A 26,943-nucleotide genomic window follows, 5' to 3' on the forward strand; every position below is an offset into this window, starting at 1 on the left:
ACCATATTCATGGTGAACCTAGATGAATAACAATGAAAGAAGGAAAGATAAAACCCTAAAAAGGTGAAGAGGAAGCCTGAGCATCCAAGATCCTCATTCAAAGGGGTGGAAGAGAGAGTGTTTGCTTCGTTCCAGCCAAAGATCCCTAACCCTAGGAAACCCTAAAGCTTATATATTATTCGTAAATTACAGAAAATTAGGTCCAAGCCCATTAAAGTGCCGCTCAGCGGTAAAATACCGCTCAGCGGTAAGTGCGTGTCACGTTTCTTCCCCTCAGCGGCCATTTTGCCCCTCAGCGGTCCTCCCGTGAGCTCCTGAGTGCCGCTCAGCGGTAAACTGCCGCTGAGCGGTGACTTCGGCTTCTCCTTTTGCACTTTTTGATGACTTTTCTGATTCCATATCTCTCCTTCTTCACTTGTTTCACCAAATTCACCTTAAAACCTGCACAAAAACACTGAAATCAAGCATAAACCTGTCCAGCTCTCTTATTTCTGAAAATATGAAGAAAAACATGATTTCAAGCTAGTTTCTAAGTATAAAGGTTGCTTTTAGTATCAATTTTAAGCATGAAAATAACAGTTTTTCAACTCTTATCACTCGCGTATCGTGTGTCGATAGTTGGAGCAGACTCTCTTCAAGTTAGCAAGGTACTCTGCCTGGTCTTGTGTAAGGAGAAGCTTGTGAATCGTTGGTCGATTGCTGGAGCGGTTCTCTTCAAGTTGGTAGAGTGGTTCTTTTCATTTTATTCCTGTTCATTATCTTGTAACCTGTTAAACCATTTTTAGTGAAAAAGGTTAATCACTATTTATAGTGATTAACGACTGGACGTAGAATCTTTTGATTCGAACCAGGATAAAAATTCTGTGTTGATCTTCTTATTCCCTACACTCATATTATTTTACGTACATCAACGGTTTGATTAATTTTTTGAAAGAAAATTATTTTTACTAAAAGGACAAAATTAATTTTAATTGTGATCGAATACGCTTTCCGCTCTCTGAGTTTTAATTCCGCTGCGCTATACTCTTCAAAAATTACCCCCTCCGATACCATCACATTGGTGCACTAAGCACCACCCATGACCATTAAACTCACCCACTGATAACAATTGAAAAACTGTTATTTTCATGCTTAAAAGTGATACTAAAAGCAACCTTTAGACTTAGAAACTAGCTTGAAATCATGCATTTTGTTTATATTTTCAGAAATAAGAGAGCTGGACAGGTTTATGCTTGATTTAAGTGTTTTTGTGCAGGTTTTGAGGTGAATTTGGTGAAAGAAGTGAAGAATAAGAGAGAGGACATTAGAAAAGACAAGAAAGAGTGCAAAAAGGAGAAGTCGAAGGCACCGCTCAGCGGCAAACTACCGCTGAGCGGCACTCAAGAGGTGACGTTGGAACCGCTGAGGGGCAAATGGCCGCTGAGGGGAAGAAAGAAGACGCGTAACCACCGCTGAGCGGTAAATGGCGCTGAGCGGCACTTTTTGGGCTTGGACTTTTGTAATCTTTTGTAACTCTAGATTAGTATATAAGGGCTTGCACGTCCTTTAGTTAGGTATCTTTGGCAGAAACGAGGCAAACACTCTCTCTTTCACCCCTTTGAAGGAGGATCTTGGATGCTCAGGCTACCTCTTCACCTTTATTGGGTTTATTCTTTCATACTTTCATTGTTATTCATCTAGGTTCACCATGAATATGGTGAACTAAACCTTGTATGTTTGTTGGGGAATCAATGTAATCTCTTGAAGCTCTCATATATGGATTTGTTGAATACATCTTTGAATTAAGACATATGCTTTCTTTTCATCATTAGTTAGGGTTTTTCCTCTTTGCTCAATGCTTGCATTGTTTAACTCATTCTAATGCATGATTATTGGTTTTGTTGATACGGACACGTACGGGGAAATCTAGATCCGGGGAATTTCTCCCAATATTTTACTGACAATATTATATTGGTTGCCTTAAGCTCCTGCGGTAATGAACTAATCATTAGGAATGCTAGGAATTGTATGAACTATTTGATTAGGGAGAAGCCATCTAGAATGGTACATTAGAGAGTGGCATTAACAATGATGATTTGAAAGAGGAATTCCTAAAATATATGAGAGTGGATGAGATGAAATTGACCCCCAACAACATATTCATTCATTTAATCCATTGAAAGTGTTTATCTTATGTCTTTGCCATTGATCAATTCATGCATACATGTTTATTTTCGTCTTGCATATTAAAATTTCAATCATTGTTTTCTTAAGTCTTAGCTAATCAAGAAATCACATAACTAAACTAGGCCGTGAGTCCTTTGGGAAGAACGATACTTGGTCTTACCAAGTTTTATTACTTGAACGATTCGGTCATACTTGCCGATTGTGAAACAAGTTTGTGACATCATATTTTGGTGCTTACAAATTTGTCCATCAAGTTTTTGGCGCCGCTGCCGGGGACTCGTGGTTTAACTGGTTAATTTGTGTGATTATTGATTATCTTTGACTTATTTTTTTTATTTTATTTTAAATTTCGAATTTTTATTTTATTTTATTTTTCTGTTTTCTGTTTTTCAGTTTGTATTTTATTTGATTTTATTTTATTTTTTCTATTTTCTGTTTTTTTTTTTTGTTTTCTGTTTTTATTTTCTGTTTTTTATTTTTCGGTTTTTATTTGATTTTATTTTATTTGATTAGATTAGATTAGATTTTTTTTTTAGGTTAGATTTTATTTTTATCTTTTTAGATTAGATTTTATTTTATTTTATTAGATTTTATGTGAGACCCTGGATAATTAGCAAATTTAATCCTGACATCACACCACTAACACACACACCACGTCACTGTTGCGGGTAATTAAAAACCCACTTTCAACTCTGATTTTCACCTCTGCAATGCACAGAAAACTGAACCACCATCATTCTCTGCAACATTAAAAACGCACCACTCCTTACATGCACACCTGCCACTTGTCACGTTAGAAACTTACAAATCAGAATTTAGTATGCAGGTGTCAGTCTTGGACATGTTTGTTCAAGCAAACGTTACTTTAACAAAACCAAAGTTTTCTGAGAACCCTTTCACCTGCACACTCATTCATCTTCTTCCTCAGAAAACCAAACTCTTCATTTTCTCCAAATTTCTCTCTAAGAATCCTTAACTTCTCTCTATCAGAAAACTCACGTTTCCTCTCTGATCACAATTGCAGCACCATAGGAATGTTAGTACTGCTGTGATCTCCATTTTGGACCAAACAGAAACTGAATCCAATCTGGTAAGCCTTCTTACTGTATTTCGTTCTTAGGTTTCTGGAAGAATAGAGTTTTAGTGCATGCAAGTATGTAGTCTCAGAGTTCTGCAATTTTTGATTAGATTTGTTTTGGAAGAATCAAGAATATAATAGAAGCATAGTTGGATAAAGCCATTTTCATCTAGGACAAGTTGGAACTTCAATCCGGGTAAGGGAAGCTTATATGTTTAATTCATACTGCTTGATTTTATAATCTGAGTTGCATGTATATGAAATCTGATATTTGAGCCTTATGAACGTTTACTGATATGAGATATAAATTCTGGTTCATTTGCATGTTGTTTTGGATACGCATGAAAGATGTGTGAATGTTATAGAGTTGGAATGATTAGATCGATTGAATCTGTCATGAATGAACACTGCTTAATTGTATTATATATATGTTGTTGCTGATTTTGATTTAAATGTATATTGATTTGATTCTGTATAAATGGAGTATGGTGATTGTATATTTGGAATGATCCAAATGTTGAAATCTGTATGATTTGATGTATTAAATCTGAAAGGAAAGTTGTCAAGTTCATAAAAATCGAAATCTGGAAAATTCTGTTAAGAGTTGAGAAATCTGGTCTCTGTACTGATAAAGGACGTTCGTCCCTGTACGGTCTTAAACCGTTCGGTTTTCAGTTAAGCTTACTTAGACTAGAATTCTTTCATTTGGAAAGAATTCTGCCCGAGAATGAGCGTCCCTAGTTGATGATCTGAGCGTTCGTCTAGCTCAGTAATATTTAAACATTTAAAACTTTATAAATGAGTGACGTTCGGCCTTAAGTAGAGCGTCCGTCCTTAATAACGTTCGTCCTAAATGAAGTTCGACCTTCTGTTGAACGTTCGTCTACAGAGCGTTCGTTTCTATATTGAACGTTCGTTCATAACTGGTGTTCGGTCATATACCTAAACGTTCGTCCTACCCAACGTTCGGTTTATACCAACGTTCGTTCTGATTGTGCTCGGTCATTGACTTAGCGTTCGTTCCAAAGCGGGGTTCGGTTTCTAAACTGAACGCTCGTCCCTATTATTGAATTTTGAGCGAACATAACTGGCGTTCGTCCAAATTGTTAAATTACGTTCGTACTTGGACTGCCAGTGCTGTTCTTCTGAAATCAATTATATTGCTGGTGTATCTAAACACTTATCACTGGTTTTATTCCTTGGGTTCTATCTAGATTCTTTACACTTAAAATCTTTCAATGTATTATTCATCTCTTCTAAAGATCAGTATTTTCAAATTATCAAGAGTTGAAGCATATTAAGTGAATAAATGACTCGTTTCTTTTGTTCAGAAACGTGAAATCAAAGGTTCTGTGATAAGTTCATTTTATTTGATTAAAGAATGCATGACGTTAATATTAAGAGAGTGAAATACAGAATGGAGATATTATAATTATGAAAGGATATGATGGTTGAACACGACATGATATGATTATATGATTTTGAACTTGAATGAGCGTTCCATGGAGGAGCTTCTCAGTTGTATTAAATGCTAAATTTGTAAAGTATGAACATGGACAAGTTACTGATGGCTTGGTCCATCCTGATATTCCGTGATGCTCATCTTCACGTAGAAGGGGGTAGTCATGCGTGGGAATGGCAGGAGGTCATTCGTATCCCTCACTTAGCAGGGGCGAATGATTAACCTCAAGTGGAGGTCATTCGTATCCCTCACTTAGCAGGGGCGAAGGATTAACCGCATGTGGAAGCTGATTAGGTATATCCCGGCTACCACACCACTTGGGTGCAAGGACGCCTGTAACTACATGGTTCATACAGTTCAGTACAGTCTGTTTTATATAGATTTATATGTTAAATTTTATGATTAAGTTGTTTGATGTATCTGTGAATTAAATTGTGAACTGTATGTATGTTGTATTAATTAAACAATATAAGCTTACCCTTGCAATTTTCCTGGTGCTGTTTACTGTCCATGTATAATCCGTCTTGTCAAAATGCAATGATCATCCGTTGTGGATGTGAGCAGAGGGTGATGCATCTCTTGAAGTATTACTGGAAGAAGAAAATTTGGAAGATGCAAACCTGGTTGAAGTTGAAGTAAAAGCTGAACAGTAGGGGCGCGATTCCGTAGCAGTTTTAGTCTAGTGTGTTGTGCAGTATTTTTGGCAGTTGTATATATATATAGTTCTGCAGATCTGTTTTGTATTTATCTGAAAATTTGGAATTCTGTCAAGTGTTGGACTGTATTTTGATATTCTGTATTTAAATTCTACAGAATGGATAATCAGAACTGGTTTCTGTTTATTTTTTTATGAATTCTGAACACTGCAGATTTTATTGTACGTGCTGTATGTTAAGTTTTAAAATTCTGAGCTACTGTAATATTCTTAAGACTGAACTGTTTATCTCTGTAAATGTGATCAGTCCTGGTTAATGGTAATTATCATTATTTTGGGATGTTACATTAGTGGTATCAGAGCAGTTTTGTTCTCTTAAGGACACTGTAGGGTTATGAGTGCACTGTGTTTTGCTGTGTGCTTATTATATGTTTAATGAGTTATTATTATTTAACTCTTGGACATAACTAACGCTCGTTTTCTCTGTATCCAGAGAACTAATGGCACCTAGATTGCCTCCCCCTCCTCAACCGAATGAACCTGATACTTCCAACCGCTCTAGATTGTTGGAAGACGTTATTGAGAGACTCCAACGACAAAATACCACCCTTATGGAACAGAACACCACCCTGATGCAGCAGAATCAGGCAGCCATGCAGGGTTTAGAAGCCTCACGTGTTACTGCTGAAAACACACAGAGACAATTGATGGACATCCTTGCTGCCACTAGAGGTACGCCTGGAGCATCCTCTTCAAACGCCACTCCACACGCTGCTCAACCAAACGCTGAATGGAGTTTGGAGAGTTTCCTCCAGCATCATCCAGCTAAATTCAATGGAAAGGGCCTCCCTGATGAGGCGGATCAGTGGCTAGGAGACATGGAGAGAATTTTCAATGCAAAGAGGTGTCCGGACGAGAATAGGTTGGCTTACACAGAATATTTACTGACTGGGGAAGCAAGCCACTGGTGGGCGAGCACAAGAGCTATTCTGATAGAAGCTCAACGTCCTGTCACTTGGGAAGTATTTCGTGGTAAATTTTACGAGGAGTACTTTCCTGACAGCGTACGGTTTGCGAAGGAAGTGGAGTTTTTACAACTAGTTCAAGGTGGGATGACAGTTTCAGAGTATACCAACAAGTTCAAGCACCTTGTTCGGTTCTATACGATGGCAGCCAATGAAGAATGGCAGTGTAGGAAGTTTGAGAACGGATTGAGGAGTGATTTGAAGGTGTTGATATCCAGCTTATGTATCCGGTCTTTTCCCAGTATGGTTGAGCGAGCTAAGGTATTGGAGAAAAATATGGCAGAGGTTGAACGACAGAAGAAACAACCGCAAGTTAGTAGGGGACCAATTGTGTCCAGGGGAAGTTCTGTTCAGAGGAGACTACCTTACGCTCGTCCAAATCAATCAGCCAATACAAGTGGTTCTCAAGCACTGGTTCCTGTAGGACAAGCTGGACAAGGCAGTGTAACTTGCTTTCACTGTGGAGGGCCGCATTACCGTTCATCCTGCCCTCAACTGGTAGGAGGAAAGCACTGTAACAGATGTGGACGAAATGGGCACGTGGAGAACGAGTGTAACATGAGTGGAAGAGCAGTGATGAGACCACCAAACACTGGCAGAAATCAGCCACGGGGTGGACGTGCACAAGCAGTGGGGAGAGTGTACGCTATCACTGGAGCGGAAGCAGAGAACGCAGGTAATCTTATAACTAGTGAATGCTTGCTGTTTGGAGTGCCTTGTTGTGTGCTGTTTGACTCTGGGGCAACGCACTCCTTCATCTCGAAGGCGTGTGTTGAAAAGCTGGGAATAGTAGAGAGAGATCTGCAGTTTGACTTGGTGGTATCAACACCAGCGGCTGGAGAGCTTAGAACATCTACCGTGTGCATTAGATGTCCTATTGTGGTTGAGGGGCATAGTTATAAGGTGAACTTAATCTGTTTACCTTTGAAGGACTTGGAAATAATTCTAGGAATGGATTGGTTGGCTACCAACCATATTATTATAGATTGTGGCAAGAAGGAATTAGTGTTTCCTGAAGATGATGAAGAATGTGTGGGAGTTACATTCGGTCAGTTAAGGGAGGATATAATGGAAGGTGCAAGCTGTTTTCTCATTATGACACATGAAGACAAGGAGTTAGGAGGGTTGACGGAAGCACGGACGTCCAATGAGAGCAGTACGGAACGAGCAGTGGTGAGTGAATTTCTGGACGTTTTTCCAGAAGAGATACCAGGATTGCCTCCTGTTAGAGAAGTCGAATTCACCATTGATTTGGTGACAACGGCAGCTCCTATATCTGTTCAACCTTACCGAATGGCACCTGCAGAGTTGGTTGAACTCAAGAAGCAAATTGAAGAGCTTATGGAGAAGAAATTCATTAGACCGAGCGTATCACCATGGGGAGCTCCGGTACTCTTGGTGAAAAAGAAAGATGGCAGCTCTCGGTTATGTATAGATTACAGGCAATTAAACAAGCTGACCATCAAGAACAAATACCCGTTGCCAAGAATAGATGATTTGTTGGATCAGCTGCATGGAGCAACAGTATTTTCTAAGATTGATTTGCGTTCAGGATATCACCAGATAAGGGTTAAGGAGGACGACATCCAGAAGACAGCATTCAGATCACGTTATGGGCATTATGAGTACGTGGTAATGCCATTTGGAGTAACGAACGCTCCAGCCATCTTCATGGATTACATGAACCGGATATTTAGACCCTATTTGGATAAATTTGTAGTTGTGTTCATAGATGATATTCTCATCTACTCCAAAACCAAGGCTGAACACCAACGTCCAGGTGGATTGCTTCAACAATTGGAGATTCCTGAATGGAAGTGGGACAGCATTTCCATGGACTTTGTGACTCATCTGCCACGCACAGTCAAGAATCACGATTCAATCTGGGTAATTGTGGACAGATTAACTAAGAGCGCCCACTTCTTAGCCGTGAATTTGAAGATGTCAATGACAAATTTGGCTAAGCTGTACATCAAGGAGATAGTGCGTCTTCATGGAGTGCCTTCAAGCATAGTTTCTGACCGAGACACGAGATTCACATCTCGGTTTTGGCAATCTTTACAAGGTGAATTGGGAAGCAAGCTACAGATGAGTTCTGCGTATCATCCGCAAACAGATGGCCAATCTGAAAGGACCATCCAGACGTTAGAAGATTTGCTTAGGACGTGTGTCCTGGACCATTTAGGCGCATGGGATGAGGTCTTGCCACTGGTGGAATTCACATACAATAACAGTTTCCAGTCTAGCATTGGTATGGCGCCTTTTGAAGCTCTCTATGGAAGGAAGTGCAGAACGCCACTTTGCTGGTTTCAGGAAGGAGAGAATGTGCTAACTGGACCAGAACTTATCCAGCAAACTACTGATAAAGTGAAATTGATTCAGGACAGATTGAAGACATCCTTGAGCAGACAGAAATCTTATGCAGATAGGAGGAGAAGACCCTTGGAGTTTGCAGCAGGAGACCATGTATTTTTAAGGTTGAATCCAATCACTGGAGTGGGAAGAGTTGTTCGTCCAAAGAAGCTGTCTCCCAAGTTCATAGGACCGTATCAAATTCTGAAGAAGATTGGACCAGTAGCTTATGAGCTTGCTTTGCCTCCTCAACTATCAAACCTTCATCCTGTTTTCCATGTGTCTCAACTCAGAAAGTATATAGCCAATCCCTCTCATGTTTTAGAACTGGAAGACATTCAACTACAACCTGATCGAACGCTGGAGTTGCAACCAATCCGCATTGATGATGTTCGCACTAAATTACACAAGAGGAAGGATGTTCGATTGGTGAAGGTAGTGTGGGATGCCAAGAATGGAGATTCAACGTGGGAGGTGGAGAGTGCAATGAGGGACTTATATCCACACTTATTCATAGGTAAATTCTGAATTTTCGAGGACGAAAATTTTTGTAGTTAGGGAGAATGTGAGACCCTGGATAATTAGCAAATTTAATCCTGACATCACACCACTAACACACACACCACGTCACTGTTGCGGGTAATTAAAAACCCACTTTCAACTCTGATTTTCACCTCTGCAATGCACAGAAAACTGAACCACCATCATTCTCTGCAACATTAAAAACGCACCACTCCTTACATGCACACCTGCCACTTGTCACGTTAGAAACTTACAAATCAGAATTTAGTATGCAGGTGTCAGTCTTGGACATGTTTGTTCAAGCAAACGTTACTTTAACAAAACCAAAGTTTTCTGAGAACCCTTTCACCTGCACACTCATTCATCTTCTTCCTCAGAAAACCAAACTCTTCATTTTCTCCAAATTTCTCTCTAAGAATCCTTAACTTCTCTCTATCAGAAAACTCACGTTTCCTCTCTGATCACAATTGCAGCACCATAGGAATGTTAGTACTGCTGTGATCTCCATTTTGGACCAAACAGAAACTGAATCCAATCTGGTAAGCCTTCTTACTGTATTTCGTTCTTAGGTTTCTGGAAGAATAGAGTTTTAGTGCATGCAAGTATGTAGTCTCAGAGTTCTGCAATTTTTGATTAGATTTGTTTTGGAAGAATCAAGAATATAATAGAAGCATAGTTGGATAAAGCCATTTTCATCTAGGACAAGTTGGAACTTCAATCCGGGTAAGGGAAGCTTATATGTTTAATTCATACTGCTTGATTTTATAATCTGAGTTGCATGTATATGAAATCTGATATTTGAGCCTTATGAACGTTTACTGATATGAGATATAAATTCTGGTTCATTTGCATGTTGTTTTGGATACGCATGAAAGATGTGTGAATGTTATAGAGTTGGAATGATTAGATCGATTGAATCTGTCATGAATGAACACTGCTTAATTGTATTATATATATGTTGTTGCTGATTTTGATTTAAATGTATATTGATTTGATTCTGTATAAATGGAGTATGGTGATTGTATATTTGGAATGATCCAAATGTTGAAATCTGTATGATTTGATGTATTAAATCTGAAAGGAAAGTTGTCAAGTTCATAAAAATCGAAATCTGGAAAATTCTGTTAAGAGTTGAGAAATCTGGTCTCTGTACTGATAAAGGACGTTCGTCCCTGTACGGTCTTAAACCGTTCGGTTTTCAGTTAAGCTTACTTAGACTAGAATTCTTTCATTTGGAAAGAATTCTGCCCGAGAATGAGCGTCCCTAGTTGATGATCTGAGCGTTCGTCTAGCTCAGTAATATTTAAACATTTAAAACTTTATAAATGAGTGACGTTCGGCCTTAAGTAGAGCGTCCGTCCTTAATAACGTTCGTCCTAAATGAAGTTCGACCTTCTGTTGAACGTTCGTCTACAGAGCGTTCGTTTCTATATTGAACGTTCGTTCATAACTGGTGTTCGGTCATATACCTAAACGTTCGTCCTACCCAACGTTCGGTTTATACCAACGTTCGTTCTGATTGTGCTCGGTCATTGACTTAGCGTTCGTTCCAAAGCGGGGTTCGGTTTCTAAACTGAACGCTCGTCCCTATTATTGAATTTTGAGCGAACATAACTGGCGTTCGTCCAAATTGTTAAATTACGTTCGTACTTGGACTGCCAGTGCTGTTCTTCTGAAATCAATTATATTGCTGGTGTATCTAAACACTTATCACTGGTTTTATTCCTTGGGTTCTATCTAGATTCTTTACACTTAAAATCTTTCAATGTATTATTCATCTCTTCTAAAGATCAGTATTTTCAAATTATCAAGAGTTGAAGCATATTAAGTGAATAAATGACTCGTTTCTTTTGTTCAGAAACGTGAAATCAAAGGTTCTGTGATAAGTTCATTTTATTTGATTAAAGAATGCATGACGTTAATATTAAGAGAGTGAAATACAGAATGGAGATATTATAATTATGAAAGGATATGATGGTTGAACACGACATGATATGATTATATGATTTTGAACTTGAATGAGCGTTCCATGGAGGAGCTTCTCAGTTGTATTAAATGCTAAATTTGTAAAGTATGAACATGGACAAGTTACTGATGGCTTGGTCCATCCTGATATTCCGTGATGCTCATCTTCACGTAGAAGGGGGTAGTCATGCGTGGGAATGGCAGGAGGTCATTCGTATCCCTCACTTAGCAGGGGCGAATGATTAACCTCAAGTGGAGGTCATTCGTATCCCTCACTTAGCAGGGGCGAAGGATTAACCGCATGTGGAAGCTGATTAGGTATATCCCGGCTACCACACCACTTGGGTGCAAGGACGCCTGTAACTACATGGTTCATACAGTTCAGTACAGTCTGTTTTATATAGATTTATATGTTAAATTTTATGATTAAGTTGTTTGATGTATCTGTGAATTAAATTGTGAACTGTATGTATGTTGTATTAATTAAACAATATAAGCTTACCCTTGCAATTTTCCTGGTGCTGTTTACTGTCCATGTATAATCCGTCTTGTCAAAATGCAATGATCATCCGTTGTGGATGTGAGCAGAGGGTGATGCATCTCTTGAAGTATTACTGGAAGAAGAAAATTTGGAAGATGCAAACCTGGTTGAAGTTGAAGTAAAAGCTGAACAGTAGGGGCGCGATTCCGTAGCAGTTTTAGTCTAGTGTGTTGTGCAGTATTTTTGGCAGTTGTATATATATATAGTTCTGCAGATCTGTTTTGTATTTATCTGAAAATTTGGAATTCTGTCAAGTGTTGGACTGTATTTTGATATTCTGTATTTAAATTCTACAGAATGGATAATCAGAACTGGTTTCTGTTTATTTTTTTATGAATTCTGAACACTGCAGATTTTATTGTACGTGCTGTATGTTAAGTTTTAAAATTCTGAGCTACTGTAATATTCTTAAGACTGAACTGTTTATCTCTGTAAATGTGATCAGTCCTGGTTAATGGTAATTATCATTATTTTGGGATGTTACATTTTATCTTTTTATCTTTTTAGGTTAGATTTTATTTTATTCTTATTCTATCTTTTAGGTTAGGTTAGATTTTATTTTATTTTATCTTTTAAATTAGATTTTATTTTTTTTAGATTAGGTTTTATTCTATTTTATTTGATTTTATCTTCTAAATCTTTTATCTTCTTATATCTTTTCAATCTATATCTTCTTTTATATCTTTTTGTGCTAACAATTGTTTTTAGGGTTTTGTGCCTAATGTCTGCAGAATGCAATTTGGTCAAGAGTTTAACTATAGGGGCACTCAATTCTACCAAAGTAATCTCAACCAATGGTGGGAACCTCACTCAAGCATGGATCAAAGCCAATTTTGGCAAGCTGCTGGACAATTTGAGAACCAACCACAACAACAATGGCAGCAACAACCCTTTCTATCAGGAAGTTTGGATAGGTTGGAGGACACCCTTCAACGATTTTTGAAAAATTCCGACTCTACTCAGAAAAGCATTGAAGAATCATGTAAAAGAATGGAGATGCAACTTCGTCACATTAGTCAGATATTAAATGATGATGTTAATACTGATGTTAACCTTAAGGAGGAAGGGCAAGTCATTATCACTGAAAGTGACAAGATTCTTGATGAGGAAAAATTAGAGGGAGATGAGGAAAGGGTAGAGAGAAAAGAGAAAGAAGAGTTGAGTGAGAAAGATAAAGATGAAGAAAAAGAAAAAGAATTGGTTGAGAGAAAAGAGAGAAAGAAAATTTGTGTGAAGATAAAGAAGTTGAGGAGAAAAAGAGAAAGGAAGAAAAAAATAAAAGAAGAGAAAAAGAGAAAATTTAGGGAGAGAAAAAGGAAGAAAAAGAAGATGAGAGGAAAGAAGAAGAAATCACATGAAAAATCACATCCTCATCTAAAGAAGAATCATAGGAAGGAAAAGAAATTTAAGTGCTTCATGGAAATCTTCAAGAAATTGGAGATTAAAGTTCCTATGATTGAGACATTGCAACAGGTTCCTGGTTTGATCAAATTTCTGAAGAAGTTCAGTAGAAAGAAGAAAAAGAAGAAGGAATCTGAGCTTTACTGGGTCAAGCTAATGACGTTAAAGAAGCGCTTGCTGGGAGGCAACCCAGTAGATTTACAAACTTTTGATTTGGTTTTGTAATTTGTAATTTGTGAACATTATTCTGGACATTATTTTGTTGAATCTAGCATCTACTGAAGGATGCTATGTGGTCAAGTATCTACTGAAGGATACTAGGTTTGTAACACCTACTGATGGGTGTTGGTGAGAAGATTTTGCACCTACTGATGGGTGCTGGTAAGTTTGAAACACCTACTGATGGGTGTTGGTGGATTTTGGGTCAGGCTCGTGACGTTAAACAAGCGCTACCTGGGAGGCAACCCAGTTGATTGATTGTTTTCTGTTTGTTTATTTTTAGGATTTGCATAAGCATTTTTAACATTGAATTGCAGGGAACCGATGAGGGGTATGCTAGGAAGGCACGTAGGTCAAGAAAAGAAGGAGAAGGGCACATCACGAAAGTGCCGCTGAGCGGCATTTACCGCTGAGCGGTACTAACGCAGATGGGCTTAAGTTCCCCTTAGCGGAACCCGAGCCCATTGGGGTATTTTTAAACCCTAAGCTGCGCGTTTTTACACTCTTTCAAGTTCTTCTCTGCATAAACACTTCCACACCTCTTCTCCTAGGTTTTCCACATCTTTCTACTCTTCCCTCTTTAGAAGATTTCTCTTCCACTCACTTTTATACTAGTGTGTCATCAAAGTTTGGGGTTGGAAGAGAGCATTCTAGTTTGGAAGCATTCTCATATCATCTAGCATCTCCACCCAAGTAAGTAAAATGCATTTTGTTCATTCTAGGGTTCTTGAATTTGAATGTGATTGTCAAAGCATGAATACTTAGGGGTTTTAGTTTCTATGCATGATTTGATGATATATTTGATGTTTGAACCGATTAAACTGCTTGATTATGAACTGGAAAACTGAAAATTGCATTTGGGTGGAGTTAGGACAGTTTAAAAACGAGATTTGCAAAAATCTGCAGATCACCGCTGAGCGGCATTTACCGCTGAGCGGCACTCTGCCAGATTTGTTTTTTCTGGTTTGTTGCGTGTTTGAATGTGGCACTGGTGGCGCTGAGGGGAAATTCTGGCCCTCAGCGGTGGTTTAGCTTCAAAAGGAGTTTTGTTTTGTGTTTACTAATGATTAACATCATGTTCTGTGGTTTTGGATTTATGTTTGAATGCAGGAATGGCATCCTCTTCAGGAAAGAGATTGAAAACCATGGCAACCAAGAGAAAGGAAAAGGAACCAGAGCAGCCCCATAATGGCAGGTTCCTCTCTAGGAAACATGAGAAGCACTTTAGAGTGGTTCAGGACAGGAGACTTCTAATGGAGAGAAAGGTTGGAATGATACCTAACTTTGCTCCTCAATTTGGAGAGCAAGTGTTAGGGAATGATTGGGGGAAGCTAGCCACTTATCCATCACCTGCCAACATAGCTGTGGTGAAAGAATTCTACACCAATGCAAAGAAGATTGGTGATTATCCAGCTGAGAATTATTTGGGCTATGTTAGAGGCCATGCTATCAGGTATGATCCTGACTCCATAAATAACTTTCTGGATACTGTGTGGGCTGGTGAGCAATGCCAGTTTGCTCTTAGCATGGAGGAAGGTGCTGATTATGAGGATGTGGAGAGAGTATTGTGTATACCTGGAGGACACTTCCAAAGGAATAGATCTGGCTCAGTGGTTAACATTAGGAGGACAGATTTGACTCCTCTTGCAAAGTATTGGATGGCATTTTCTCATGCCAACATTCAGCCATGTTCACATGTGTCAGATATTACTCTCAGCAGGGCACTCTTCATCTACTGTGTTATCAGAAACTTGAATGTTAATATTGGGCAGGTGATAGCTGATGAGATTAGTGTGTGTGCTAACACCTCAAACAACAAAGCACCACTGGGACATCCGTCTTTGATCACTCACCTTTGCAAGCTAGCTGGGGTGGACACTTCTGTTCCACCATTTGAGAGGCCAAGAAAAGCTATAGATGAGGCATATTACAGACAGTACTGTGGAGGTGAGGAGGCAGCCCAGCCAGTGCCACCACGCCAGGCTCGTAGAGAGAGAAGGCCAGCACAGAGCAGGACTTCTGCTGATACTCATGAGGCAGAACCATTCCAGATGAGGGACATGTATATGTCTCTTATAGGTGCTCAGTTGCAGTCCATCCACAGAGGGCAGGTGGCCACGGCTGAGATGATAGTGGGGATGTATGATACCCCTCCAGCACACAGGTGAACTATGGATGAATTCCATAATGTGGTAGCTTGGCCAGAAGAACCATGGCATGGAGGAGCTGAAGCAGCTGAAGCTTCAGCCCGAGACATGGATGAAGATGAAGCTGAGGAGGAGGATGCATTTGATGAAGATGATGATGAAGAGGAAGAGGAAGATACAGAGAGCTCGGACTGATGAGGAGCTGAGATAGCATTTACTGATGAATGCTATCATATGATTATGCTTTTGTGGTTTAAGTTTTCTGAACTTATTTGTTTTTGTTTTTAGATTAGGGTTTGATGTACTCTATTGAACACCTGGTTTGTTATGATGGTTTGCTATTAACTGTGATTGTGTGATAAGTAATGCTGAATGATGCTTATTGATTGATTGATGTTGAGATGATGTGCACATTAAAATGCTTATACAGGTGATTCACAAGCTTTGTGAACAAATGCATAATATCATGATTGTGATTGTGAAATTAAGCAGGATGTGCATGTCAAATGTGAATGAGCTTATATGTGAGGTTTTGAGCTCCAGAGTTGTTATTGTTGAATGTTATTACTTTGAAAGCATGAATGACTTTGCCCAGGTTTTCTATGATTGAATCAATTGCTTGTTTTGCATCATATGATCAAGGCCGTGTTGTTGAAACCCATTTTATTGGCCAAATTCATAAAGTTAGCCTACTAGAAGAGAACACGTTGTGTTCTATCCTTTGAACCCTTAGCCTTAAACATACACTGAACACCCTTGATTGAAAATCTTTACCTTGAGTTAAGTAGAAGATCTTATGTGGTATTGTTAAAGTATTGTTAAATGTTCAAGTTTGGGGTTATTGGGGAAACATGAAAAAGGAAAAAGCATTGAGCTAAGAGCTAAAAAGTAAGAATATGCAAAGAAAAGAAAAGAAAAAGAAGCAAAGCTCAATGCAAATGCAAAAGCAAAGGCAAAAGAGAGTTGGGAATGAATAAGAAGATTGTGTTGTTATGACTCTCTTAACTCAAGGATTTTGTGATCCAGAAAAACCAATTTTCTTGTTAGCCCAGCCACATTATAAGCCATTGAAAAGTCCTTGTGATGATGCATGCTTGTGAATGTATTTGATTGTGGTTAAATGAAAGGCAAAGTTGATTCATGTGACATTGTGATAGTGGAGTGAATGAGTGAAACACTTTACCTCTTATACACTTGTGTGTTGAGTGAAACACTTTACCTAGTGAGGAAATATTCCATAAGCACATGAACATCCATGCTTAATTGATTGATCATTCATGAAAAATAGCATTTGTTGGAATTTAAATGACTTTGTGAACACTAAAGCATGTGCACATCTTGAATTAACTCTTGGTCATAAGTTTGAGTGAAGTTATTACTTATCTTGAAAAGAGGATTTTGAATGAGTGAACCATCATATGAATTGGTTGGAGATGGAGTTACATTTTGTTTGCTTGAGGACAAGCAAAGTTCTAAGTTTGGGGTTGTGATAACAGTTGAAAAACTGTTATTTTCATGCTTAAAAGTGATACTAAAAGCAACCTTTAGACTTAGAAACTAGCTTGAAATCATGCATTTTGTTTATATTTTCAGAAATAAGAGAGCTGGACAGGTTTATGCTTGATTTAAGTGTTTTTGTGCAGGTTTTGAGGTGAATTTGGTGAAAGAAGTGAAGAATAAGAGAGAGGACATTAGAAAAGACAAGAAAGAGTGCAAAAAGGAGAAGTCGAAGGCACCGCTCAGCAGCAAACTACCGCTGAGCGGCACTCAAGAGGTGACGTTGGAACCGCTGAGGGGCAAATGGCCGCTGAGGGGAAGAAAGAAGACGCGTAACCACCGCTGAGCGGTAAATGGCGCTGAGCGGCACTTTTTGGGCTTGGACTTTTGTAATCTTTTGTAACTCTAGATTAGTATATAAGGGCTTGCACGTCCTTTAGTTAGGTATCTTTGGCAGAAACGAGGCAAACACTCTCTCTTTCACCCCTTTGAAGGAGGATCTTGGATGCTCAGGCTACCTCTTCACCTTTATTGGGTTTATTCTTTCATACTTTCATTGTTATTCATCTAGGTTCACCATGAATATGGTGAACTAAACCTTGTATGTTTGTTGGGGAATCAATGTAATCTCTTGAAGCTCTCATATATGGATTTGTTGAATACATCTTTGAATTAAGACATATGCTTTCTTTTCATCATTAGTTAGGGTTTTTCCTCTTTGCTCAATGCTTGCATTGTTTAACTCATTCTAATGCATGATTATTGGTTTTGTTGATACGGACACGTACGGGGAAATCTAGATCCGGGGAATTTCTCCCAATATTTTACTGACAATATTATATTGGTTGCCTTAAGCTCCTGCGGTAATGAACTAATCATTAGGAATGCTAGGAATTGTATGAACTATTTGATTAGGGAGAAGCCATCTAGAATGGTACATTAGAGAGTGGCATTAACAATGATGATTTGAAAGAGGAATTCCTAAAATATATGAGAGTGGATGAGATGAAATTGACCCCCAACAACATATTCATTCATTTAATCCATTGAAAGTGTTTATCTTATGTCTTTGCCATTGATCAATTCATGCATACATGTTTATTTTCGTCTTGCATATTAAAATTTCAATCATTGTTTTCTTAAGTCTTAGCTAATCAAGAAATCACATAACTAAACTAGGCCGTGAGTCCTTTGGGAAGAACGATACTTGGTCTTACCAAGTTTTATTACTTGAACGATTCGGTCATACTTGCCGATTGTGAAACAAGTTTGTGACATCATATTTTGGTGCTTACAAATTTGTCCATCACCCACCCATCTAAAATAAGAAACACGAAACAATAACTTGAAAGTAAACTAATCATTTAAGAAGCTTAGAAAAAAAAAGTTTGGGAAATTAACTGCATTTTTGACAGTGGTCTAAAAATTATAAGTTAGTAGTCATTTGAAAGATCTTTGAGTCTAGATTCCAAGAAAACAAGAATCAACTCTGTTAGAAATGATGAGCTTTGTTTCTCAACATTAAGAGGGAGGGGGGGTGAATTGGTGTTTTATAAAAATACTCGTGTTTCAAATCTTTTTCACAAATAGGATGAATCTTTAAACCTTTCTTGAACAACAAGCAATGTGTATGCAATATAAAAGTATGCGGATTTCGAATGATAACAATATGTAATCGATTAATGTAGAGAGATAGAGAGAAAAAAAATCAAACTCTGAGTTTTATACTGGTTTGGCCTCAATGCCTACATCCAGTATTCTTTCAATCAACCTGAGATTGAAAGCCAATTTGCACTATAGAGATCCGAGTTTTTACAACAAGGGCTTTATAACGACCACACTATCAAAATGTAAATCACCTCTCTAACTCACTAATCTAATATAGCCAAATATAAAAACCTTGCAGCAAGAACAATCCTCTCCTACAGTCACCCTTTTGAGAATCCTCTCAAAGTACAAGAACTCCTTGTTCTTCTTCCTGACAACACGCACAGGGAAACAACAACACACATATTGCAAAACTTCTCCTGATCACACAACAAGCACCTCAGTTGTGCACAAAGATCAGAATCTTCAAATCAGTCGAGCTTGTCTCTCAAGAAATCTTCAAGAATAGTCCACCACTTCAATTTCTTGTTTCTTGGAGCGTTTGATCACGCTGTAAAACTTTTTAGTACAATCTAAATGAGATATGAAAATGTTAATCTCAATTTTCTTACAGAAATCCAATCAATGCGTCTATATATAGTTTTAGTCAATTCAAACGCATTTTAATCGATTACTCTTTTAATCTAATCGGTTACATTAAATACTTGTAACATATTTAAAACCAATTAAGCTCCTTAATTGAATACGCAATTAATGCAATCAATTTTCATTTAATGCTTAGTCAACATATTTAGAAATATGACCGTTGAAACTATTATGACAAGCATGAAATAGTTTTCAAATCAATAACATACTTAATACAATACATAATACATGTAATCGATTAAGCTTCAACACTTAGCACTTTTTTTAAAACTTTTTCTTTCTAATTCACAACACAACACATTTGAAAAAGATATGTGCAAACACACGTGTTTTAATCGATTCACCAATTAATGTAATCGATTCAAAACAAGTTGTTTTGCCTTAGTTTAAAAACACAACCTGTCTGATGACCTGAATTGATTATCACACCTCTGTAATCGATTTAGTCATTCAGATATGCTTTTGTGCATATGATTTCCTTATCACCAAAACATACAGTATGCATACACATATATGATCACTTTACTAACACAATATGCAACAAAGAACATATTATATGTTCAACACATGTGACAATCACAATATGTGCATATTTCACAATGATCATAAACACATACAACATATGACATACACCACAATACATATTCATGTGTTTTTATTATCAATGTGTTTGTCGGTATCAGGACAACCATTATCGTCGAGTCGCGCAATGGAATAAAATAAGCAGAAAGCATGTTACGGTCACAAATCAAGTTATGATAGTCTGTTTTTAGAAAATTTATTTTCTTAGAGAAATTGTATCGAACAATTGATGTGCGGAAAATATAAAGAGTGTAGGGGGTAGAAAAATTCACACACAAAATTTTTATCCTGTTTCAAATCAGAAGATTCTACGTCCAATTGTTAATCACTATAAAAAGTGATTAACGTTTTCACTAAAATTAGTTTAACAGATTACAATAAAGTGAATGTAAAGATGAAACCTTCCTTCGACGAACGAAACGAAAGGGAGCTTCCTTCGACCAACGAATTGGAAGATAGCAACTTTGCCAACTTGAAGAGAACCACTTTGACCTTTGACACACAAAGCGTGAGCTTCTCCTATTCACAAGACCAGACAATGCAATGAACTAGCTTTTTGGAATTTCCTCATATTATATTGTACTCTCAAAAAGCTCAGGTTAACCCTCTAAGGGTTTTAAAACAACTATATATAGACAGCTGGTTTGAAATTGAAAAGACACTTTACAACTGCCAGTGATAATCGATTATTGTTAGTGATAATCGATTATTCAAGTCCGTTATAGGGTATTTCAAAAAGTGATAATCGATTATTCTGAGGAACAATTGATTATTCTAAGGACTTGTGCAGTTCTCATCTGGACCAGTGATAATCGATTATTTGAAGTAATAATCGATTATTCTAGAGCGAAATGGTTTTTCAAGAAGGCTCATGATAATTAATTATTCCACCACATAATCGATTATATGTGTAACTATCTTAAACGTACGAGATTTCTAAGTTCTACATGTTTGAAATCTTTCCTAATACATTTGAAAACTACAAAAGTGCTTTTAAAACAATTATAACTTGATTCTTCGAGTTTATTTCTTGATGCATCATCAAAATCATTTATCTTCAAAGTACCAATGCTCCTCATTGGTAACAATCTCCCCCTTTTTGATGATGATAAAAAATTCACTTGTTTAAAAGAAACTTTGGGTTATCTGCATAAAATACAAACTAACAAACAACATAAAACGGGTTAGCAGCAACTACACTAAGAGTTGATTCTTCTCCCCCTTTTTGATCATAAGTGTTGATGAATCGGCAAGTGTACCGAATCGCACAAGTAATATAAAATGGAAAAGACCAAGTATCGTGTCCCAAAGGACTCTCGGCACTAGACAGTTGTCTGATAACTTGATTAATTAAGACTTAAAGAAAACGAGATCAATAGTTTCAGATGCAAAGACAGAAAATTAAATATGAATGCAGTTTGATCAGAATAGCACAATGATGAACAAATGTTGTTTTTAATATGAGATGAGTATGTTGCTGGGGTTAGATTTCACCAAGTTCCCTCTCATGTATGTAAGAATTCTTCTGTATGCATTAATGTTAACGTCACTCACTAAATCACTTAAACCCGATCCCTCGGCGAAATAAGCTTGTCCTTAATCACCAGTTCATGCAATTCCTAGCATTCCTAGTAATTAAATGTGAAGATCAAGAGTTGTAAGACGACCAAGACTCATACCCTCATCGCTGAGAAATATTACTCTTGGGAGTAATTCAACAAGAACCTAAATTGTAAGGAACCTCCCGACACTCATGCAATTTATACATCACACTATGAATGAGTTAAACAAAGCATGTAATAAGCACAAATTAATTACTCTAACAATTAATGAAAAATCATATGTTATTAAGAATCAATTCAAATACATGAGAGTTCACAAGAATACATCATCCCCCAATAACAAATAGAGTTTAGTTCACCATAAACATGGTGAAACTATATGAACAATGGAGAAGAATGAGATAGAAAAACCCTAAAAGTAGAAGATGGAAGCTCCCGCATCCAAATCCGCCTCCAAAGGTTGAAAGAGTGTGTTGTTGTGCTCCTCAAGCCAAAGATACAAAAGCTAGGACGTCTGGGTCCTTTAAATAGAGCGAAAACAGAACAGAAACAAGGTCCGACCCATGTCACTAGCGCTCAAGCGCCCTAAATGGGGCGTCCAGGCGTCGAACGGTACTTTCTTGCGTTTAAGCGCCCAAAAGGGACGCCCAAGCGGTGTGCGGTGCAATTATGGCACTCAAGCGCCCCTGAGAGGCGCCCGGGCGCGATGCAGGAAGAAAACTCGCACTCTGGTTGACTTTTCTGCATTCCGACTCCTTCATACTTTGACTCCTCTTCCAAATCACTTCATTAACCTACTAAAACAATGGAATTTAGTCATAAAATCATTAAGTTCAACCTCAACTCTCTAAGTCACACAACTTAACAGAAAATCATGATTTCAAGCAAGTTTCTAAGCACAAAAGGGTGCATTTAGTATCAAAATTACATCACAGATAACGATATTTTCAACCGTTATCAATAAGCAAAAAGATTAATAAAAATGCTCCCCGTTAATATGATCCCCCCTTACTAAAAGAAAGTAAGCATTAGAACAAGAAGGCATTTTATTCATGGAAAAAGGAATGACAATGTCATCATATAGAAAGACATGAGCATTTAGAAACATCATAGGAAATAAAAACAAAAAAGAAATCAAGCAAACTAACATAAAATCCTAATACTAAAACTCCGGACTGGGTGGACTTTTTGGAGGTTGAAGATTGAGGTGATTTTCAATGTTTCCAAGACGAGTGTCAAAGTCGTTGAACTGGTCAATCACATATTCTTCATGAGTTTGCTGCCACTCAAAGATTTGATCAAAATAAGCTTGTTGAGAAAGACTCATGTCCTCTAGTTCTTTGGACAACCTGGCAAAATGTGCCTCCATGGATAGAGTAGAAGATGAAGGCATTTGGGAAGGACCAACATCAGTAGGAGCAGCAGCTTGTACTGGTTTAGTCATATGAGCGTCCATATCGTCATTGTCATCATCTTGGTGATCATCATCCTTGTGAATGATCATGCGGCCACGAAAAACAAATCCCATTTGGCGAAACGTTGTCTCCCCAATTTTAGTTCTAATGGCTTGGATGGCTTGAGTGAGTTCACCTTCCACATTGACTCCTTTGTATTCAAGAATTCGAGAAATGAGAAATGCATAGGGAAGATGATAGGCTTGATACTTTTTGGCCTTTAGCATAGTATTAGAGATGAGTGCAGGCCAATCGCTATGGATATTGTTCAAAATCCCATAAATAAGAAGAAGATCCTGCTCAAAACATTCAGCATGATTGGTAGCACGGGGGCACAGAATCCACACTGTTAGATAGTGAATTAACCGTTCTTCTACCTTGAATCATCCAACCAGAAATTGACGACGGTTGGTTTGTTGTGTGGGATTTCTCAAAAAGGATTGAAAGGCAAGGAGACGATTGAAGTCTGGGACGCCAAGATGGACTTTTGTTGATGGATTGGCAAGTGTACCAAATCGCACAAGTAATATAAAATGGTAAGACCAAGTATCGTATCCTTGAAGACTCTCGGCACTAGACAGTTGTGTGATAACTCAATTAATTAAGACTTAAATAAAACGAGATTGTTGGTTTCAAATGCAAAGACATAAAATTAAATATGAATGCAAATTGATCAATAGTAGAGTAACACAAAGATGAACGGAGGTTGTTTATAAAATGAGATGATTATGTTGTTAGGGTTTGATTTCACCAAGTTTACTCTCATGTATATAAGAATTCTTCTTTTTACATTCATGTTACCCTCACTCACTAAATTACTTAGAACTCGATCCCTCGGTGCAATAAGCCTGCCTTAATTCCTAGTTCGTGCAATTCCTAGCGTTCCTAGAAAATTAAGTCTGAAGATCAAAAGCTTAAGACGACCAAGTACTTATACCTTCATCCTTGAGAAATATTACCCTTGGGAGAATTCAACAAGAACCTGAATTGTAAGGAACCTCCCAGCACTCATTGATGACTTAAGGCAGGGACCCATTACTAGAAGTATGGCTAGAAGAATCCAAGAAGAGCTTGAAGATATGGATACAATAGGGCAAGTTATTTTCCTTCATTTTCAGTGGAATTTGGAGATACACAGAGAAGGGGCAAATCTGTCCATATGAATGTCCAAGTTGCTAGCTGCACCACCATTCTTTGCTAAGCACACCATAGCAACCTCAACACCAACAGACCACGTGCTGATTTGGTTTTTAGCACATTTTTAATAAGCCTTTCTAGAAGGCCTTCATATTTTACACATGGGTCACCACATGGCAGCTGATCCATCATTCTCGGTCCATTACTTTCTCGCTGCAGCTTCATGGTTAGCCTATAAAATCATGGCAGCTATCTTTGTAAAAGAAGTTTTGAATGAAATGAGAGTTTATCATGTTGAAGCATTTCCAGCAACCAAACTCTGCCCAAAAGTCACTCTACTTGTGCTTTCCCTCTTCCACCTAGATTCCTTCCAGTGAAGGCCGCCTAAGCTAGTTTACCCACTTCACCTTAAGCTCTTTTCCCACTATCAACAACCATTGTTTCACCTCTACACATTGCTGCTAAACACCAAGCACCTCCTCTGCTGCCACTAATTTCATTCTGCATTTCCACTGCCCAACTTTGGTTTCCATCTTCCGCTGCATTCAACCCATCACACTTGCTGGAGCAACCTCATCAAGTGGTATCAGAGCCAGGTTCTGCATCACGCTCCAGCTAAGTCAATTTTTCCTTCATTCCATTCTGTCATCAACATTTCCTTCGTGTTCTTCATTTTGTGCACACTGTTTCATTGCAATTTTAATTCCAGTAGATTCCAATCTTTGATTCGTTTGTTCCAGCTTTTAATTGCTTTATTTTTCATCATTTTAATCGGTTCACTTCTTTGCTTTGAGTCTTTTAATTTGGAAATCTAATGTTGTCATGTCCAGTAATGTGTTTTGGTTTATTTTTGTCAAATTTCTGAGTTGAAACTGGTTTAGGATAAATCTGCTGTGTTTGATTGGATTTTCAATAGAAGCACATGAGATGAGCAATGATTAAAGAGCTCAGTGCATCTTGAATTCCATCACAGTGTAGTGCCAATTGATGCATATCCAAATCTGTTTTAAATCTGGTTTTTCATTTTTTTTTTCTCTGAAACTGCACCATATGGAAACATCATCTCTGGCTGTGTTGATGTGCTGAAATTGCAATATGTGCAAACCATATGGACAGTACATTGTCTAAGACAATAAAAATTGGTTTCACCAGTCAGCAGAATCCAGAAGTCATTGCTAGAGCAGTTGGACCGAGTTGCACACACTTTGATTGAGTCTTTTCCTGATTTAAAATCTGTCCAGTTTAGAACTCCCTGCTAGATTTCCTTCAAGTCATTCCTAGAGTCTTGTTTAAGTTTGATTTGCTGTCCTAGAGTCATTTTAATTGATTACATATCAGTTTGATTCCTTTGCTAAAAATTGGATGGTGAATTGGCCAAATTTGGTGTGAAAGAGCAACTGCAATAGTAAAATTTTGATTTAAAAGCATTTAGCCTCTGCTGGCAGTTTGCACAAGTCATATTTGGTAAAACAAATTTGCTCAAATCATAAAATTAAGAGTCCAAATTTGATTGTGCAAAATGACCATTCAAACCACCAATTTTTAAGCACTTTTTCTGGTATAGTTGCAGAATTTTTTTATTGAAAGCTTGTTGTGATTACTGCATCAAAGTTAGTTTCAATTTGGTAGAAAAATCTTGGTTCAAGTGATTATAAAGCAGTGCAACATTGAAAATTAACAATATACTGCATTTTAAAAAGCTGTGTGAACCAGTGCCAAGCAAATTTTAAATTCTGATGCACCATTCACAGAATTTCTTTGAGGCATTTTGTCAAACAGATTCGTCAAATTTTCATTAAGCTTGAATCTTATATATATACAACTTATACTTGTTTCTTGCTTTTTAAATCCACTCTAGAACCTTTCCTAAGATCATTTTGTGTGCCACCCTTCTCTGCAAACCGTTTACTTGCTTGATTTAAATTGTTTGAAATTCCCGCACCTAAACTATTTGATAAAAGTCTAGTGGTGCATTTTGGTTTAGCAATTTCTGGCAGCAGTAGGACTGACTTTCTTATGATTTAATCACTTGATGGTGGTTTGTATGAGCTCTATGTTGGGTGCAGAACTATCTCAAAACGTCCCACAACACTGGTAGCATCTTAGGGAGTGGATTGGAGCAAGGAAAGATCAACATTGGGGCTGATTTTTGGTGCAGTAGAACCACGTTCTTCACTGGTCTGCATAAAATCTGGTTGCTGCAACAGCAGTATATTTCACTTGGCAGCTGTGAGATTAGTGTGAATCAACCAAATTCACTTCCTTTGAGAGAAACCAAAGCTGCCACATTAAACTACCTTCTTGTTTTCCCAATTTTTTGTTGTTTCCATTATATTTTGAATTTTTTTCCATTCTTGTAAGTTGGCCATTTCAAGCAAGTGAAGTGGAAGAGCTCATAAGTGTTCTTCTCTCATTTGCTAACTTGACTTAAAGTCTCATCACTTTAAAATTGGTAGACGGTGAGTGTGTCTTAGATCCAAAAAGTCTAAGCCTCACCTAGGAGACCTCACCTTTAATTTCTTTTTAATTTGCAAGTTCCACATAGGAAGTCTTAGAGTCCGGCCTTAGAGTCTAAGGTTTTCTTTCTTTGTGTTTGTTTGTGTCTCCATATATTTAGTGAATTTAGAAGTGATTTTGATTTAAAAACTTTTAGTAAGTAACTAAGGATATATTTGGCAAGGCAAGACTTGGTACTTAAGTGACCTACAAGATGCACCTCTCTTACCTGGAATATTGTCCTCAAGTGAACTCTCTTAGTCTTTACTTCAAGAAAATTTTGAAGTTCATAAAATGTCTGGAAGACACTCCCCTAGAATTAATGAGGAGCCTAAAGATAAATTTTGTTTTCAAACTCTTGTCAATCAACTCAAAGAAATTGAAAGAAAAATAGGGCAAGAAAAGATTCAAAGAGAACTACACAATGCC

The 26,943-nt window shown here is 37.7% G+C and overlaps 1 protein-coding gene across 1 annotated transcript; it reads left to right on the top strand.

Moving 5' to 3' along the window:
* The first annotated feature begins 5,861 nt into the window (after window positions 1-5,861).
* On the top strand, window positions 5,862-9,799 carry LOC148192231 (uncharacterized). The gene is made up of 4 exons (XM_088100056.1): window positions 5,862-6,430; window positions 6,629-7,062; window positions 8,107-9,255; window positions 9,734-9,799. The coding sequence occupies exons 1-4, from the start codon at window positions 5,862-5,864 to the stop codon at window positions 9,739-9,741; spliced, it is 2,160 nt and encodes a 719-aa protein (XP_087956182.1). The 3' UTR covers window positions 9,742-9,799.
* Window positions 9,800-26,943: the final 17,144 nt, after the last annotated feature.

This window comes from Vigna umbellata, chromosome 10 (assembly GCF_029865625.1).
Source record: "Vigna umbellata cultivar VRB3 chromosome 10, Vumbellata_1.0, whole genome shotgun sequence".
Lineage (NCBI taxonomy): Eukaryota > Viridiplantae > Streptophyta > Magnoliopsida > Fabales > Fabaceae > Vigna > Vigna umbellata.

Excerpts from the sequence above, each read along its gene's own strand:
- LOC148192231 (XM_088100056.1), top strand. The coding sequence starts at position 5,862 with ATGGCACCTAGATTGCCTCCCCCTCCTCAACCGAATGAACCTGATACT. Across the intron at positions 6,431-6,628 it reads TACTTTCCTGACAGCGTACG|TATGGTTGAGCGAGCTAAGG; the intron begins GTTTGCGAAGGA and ends GTCTTTTCCCAG. Across the intron at positions 7,063-8,106 it reads AGCGGAAGCAGAGAACGCAG|TTGTGTTCATAGATGATATT; the intron begins GTAATCTTATAA and ends ATAAATTTGTAG.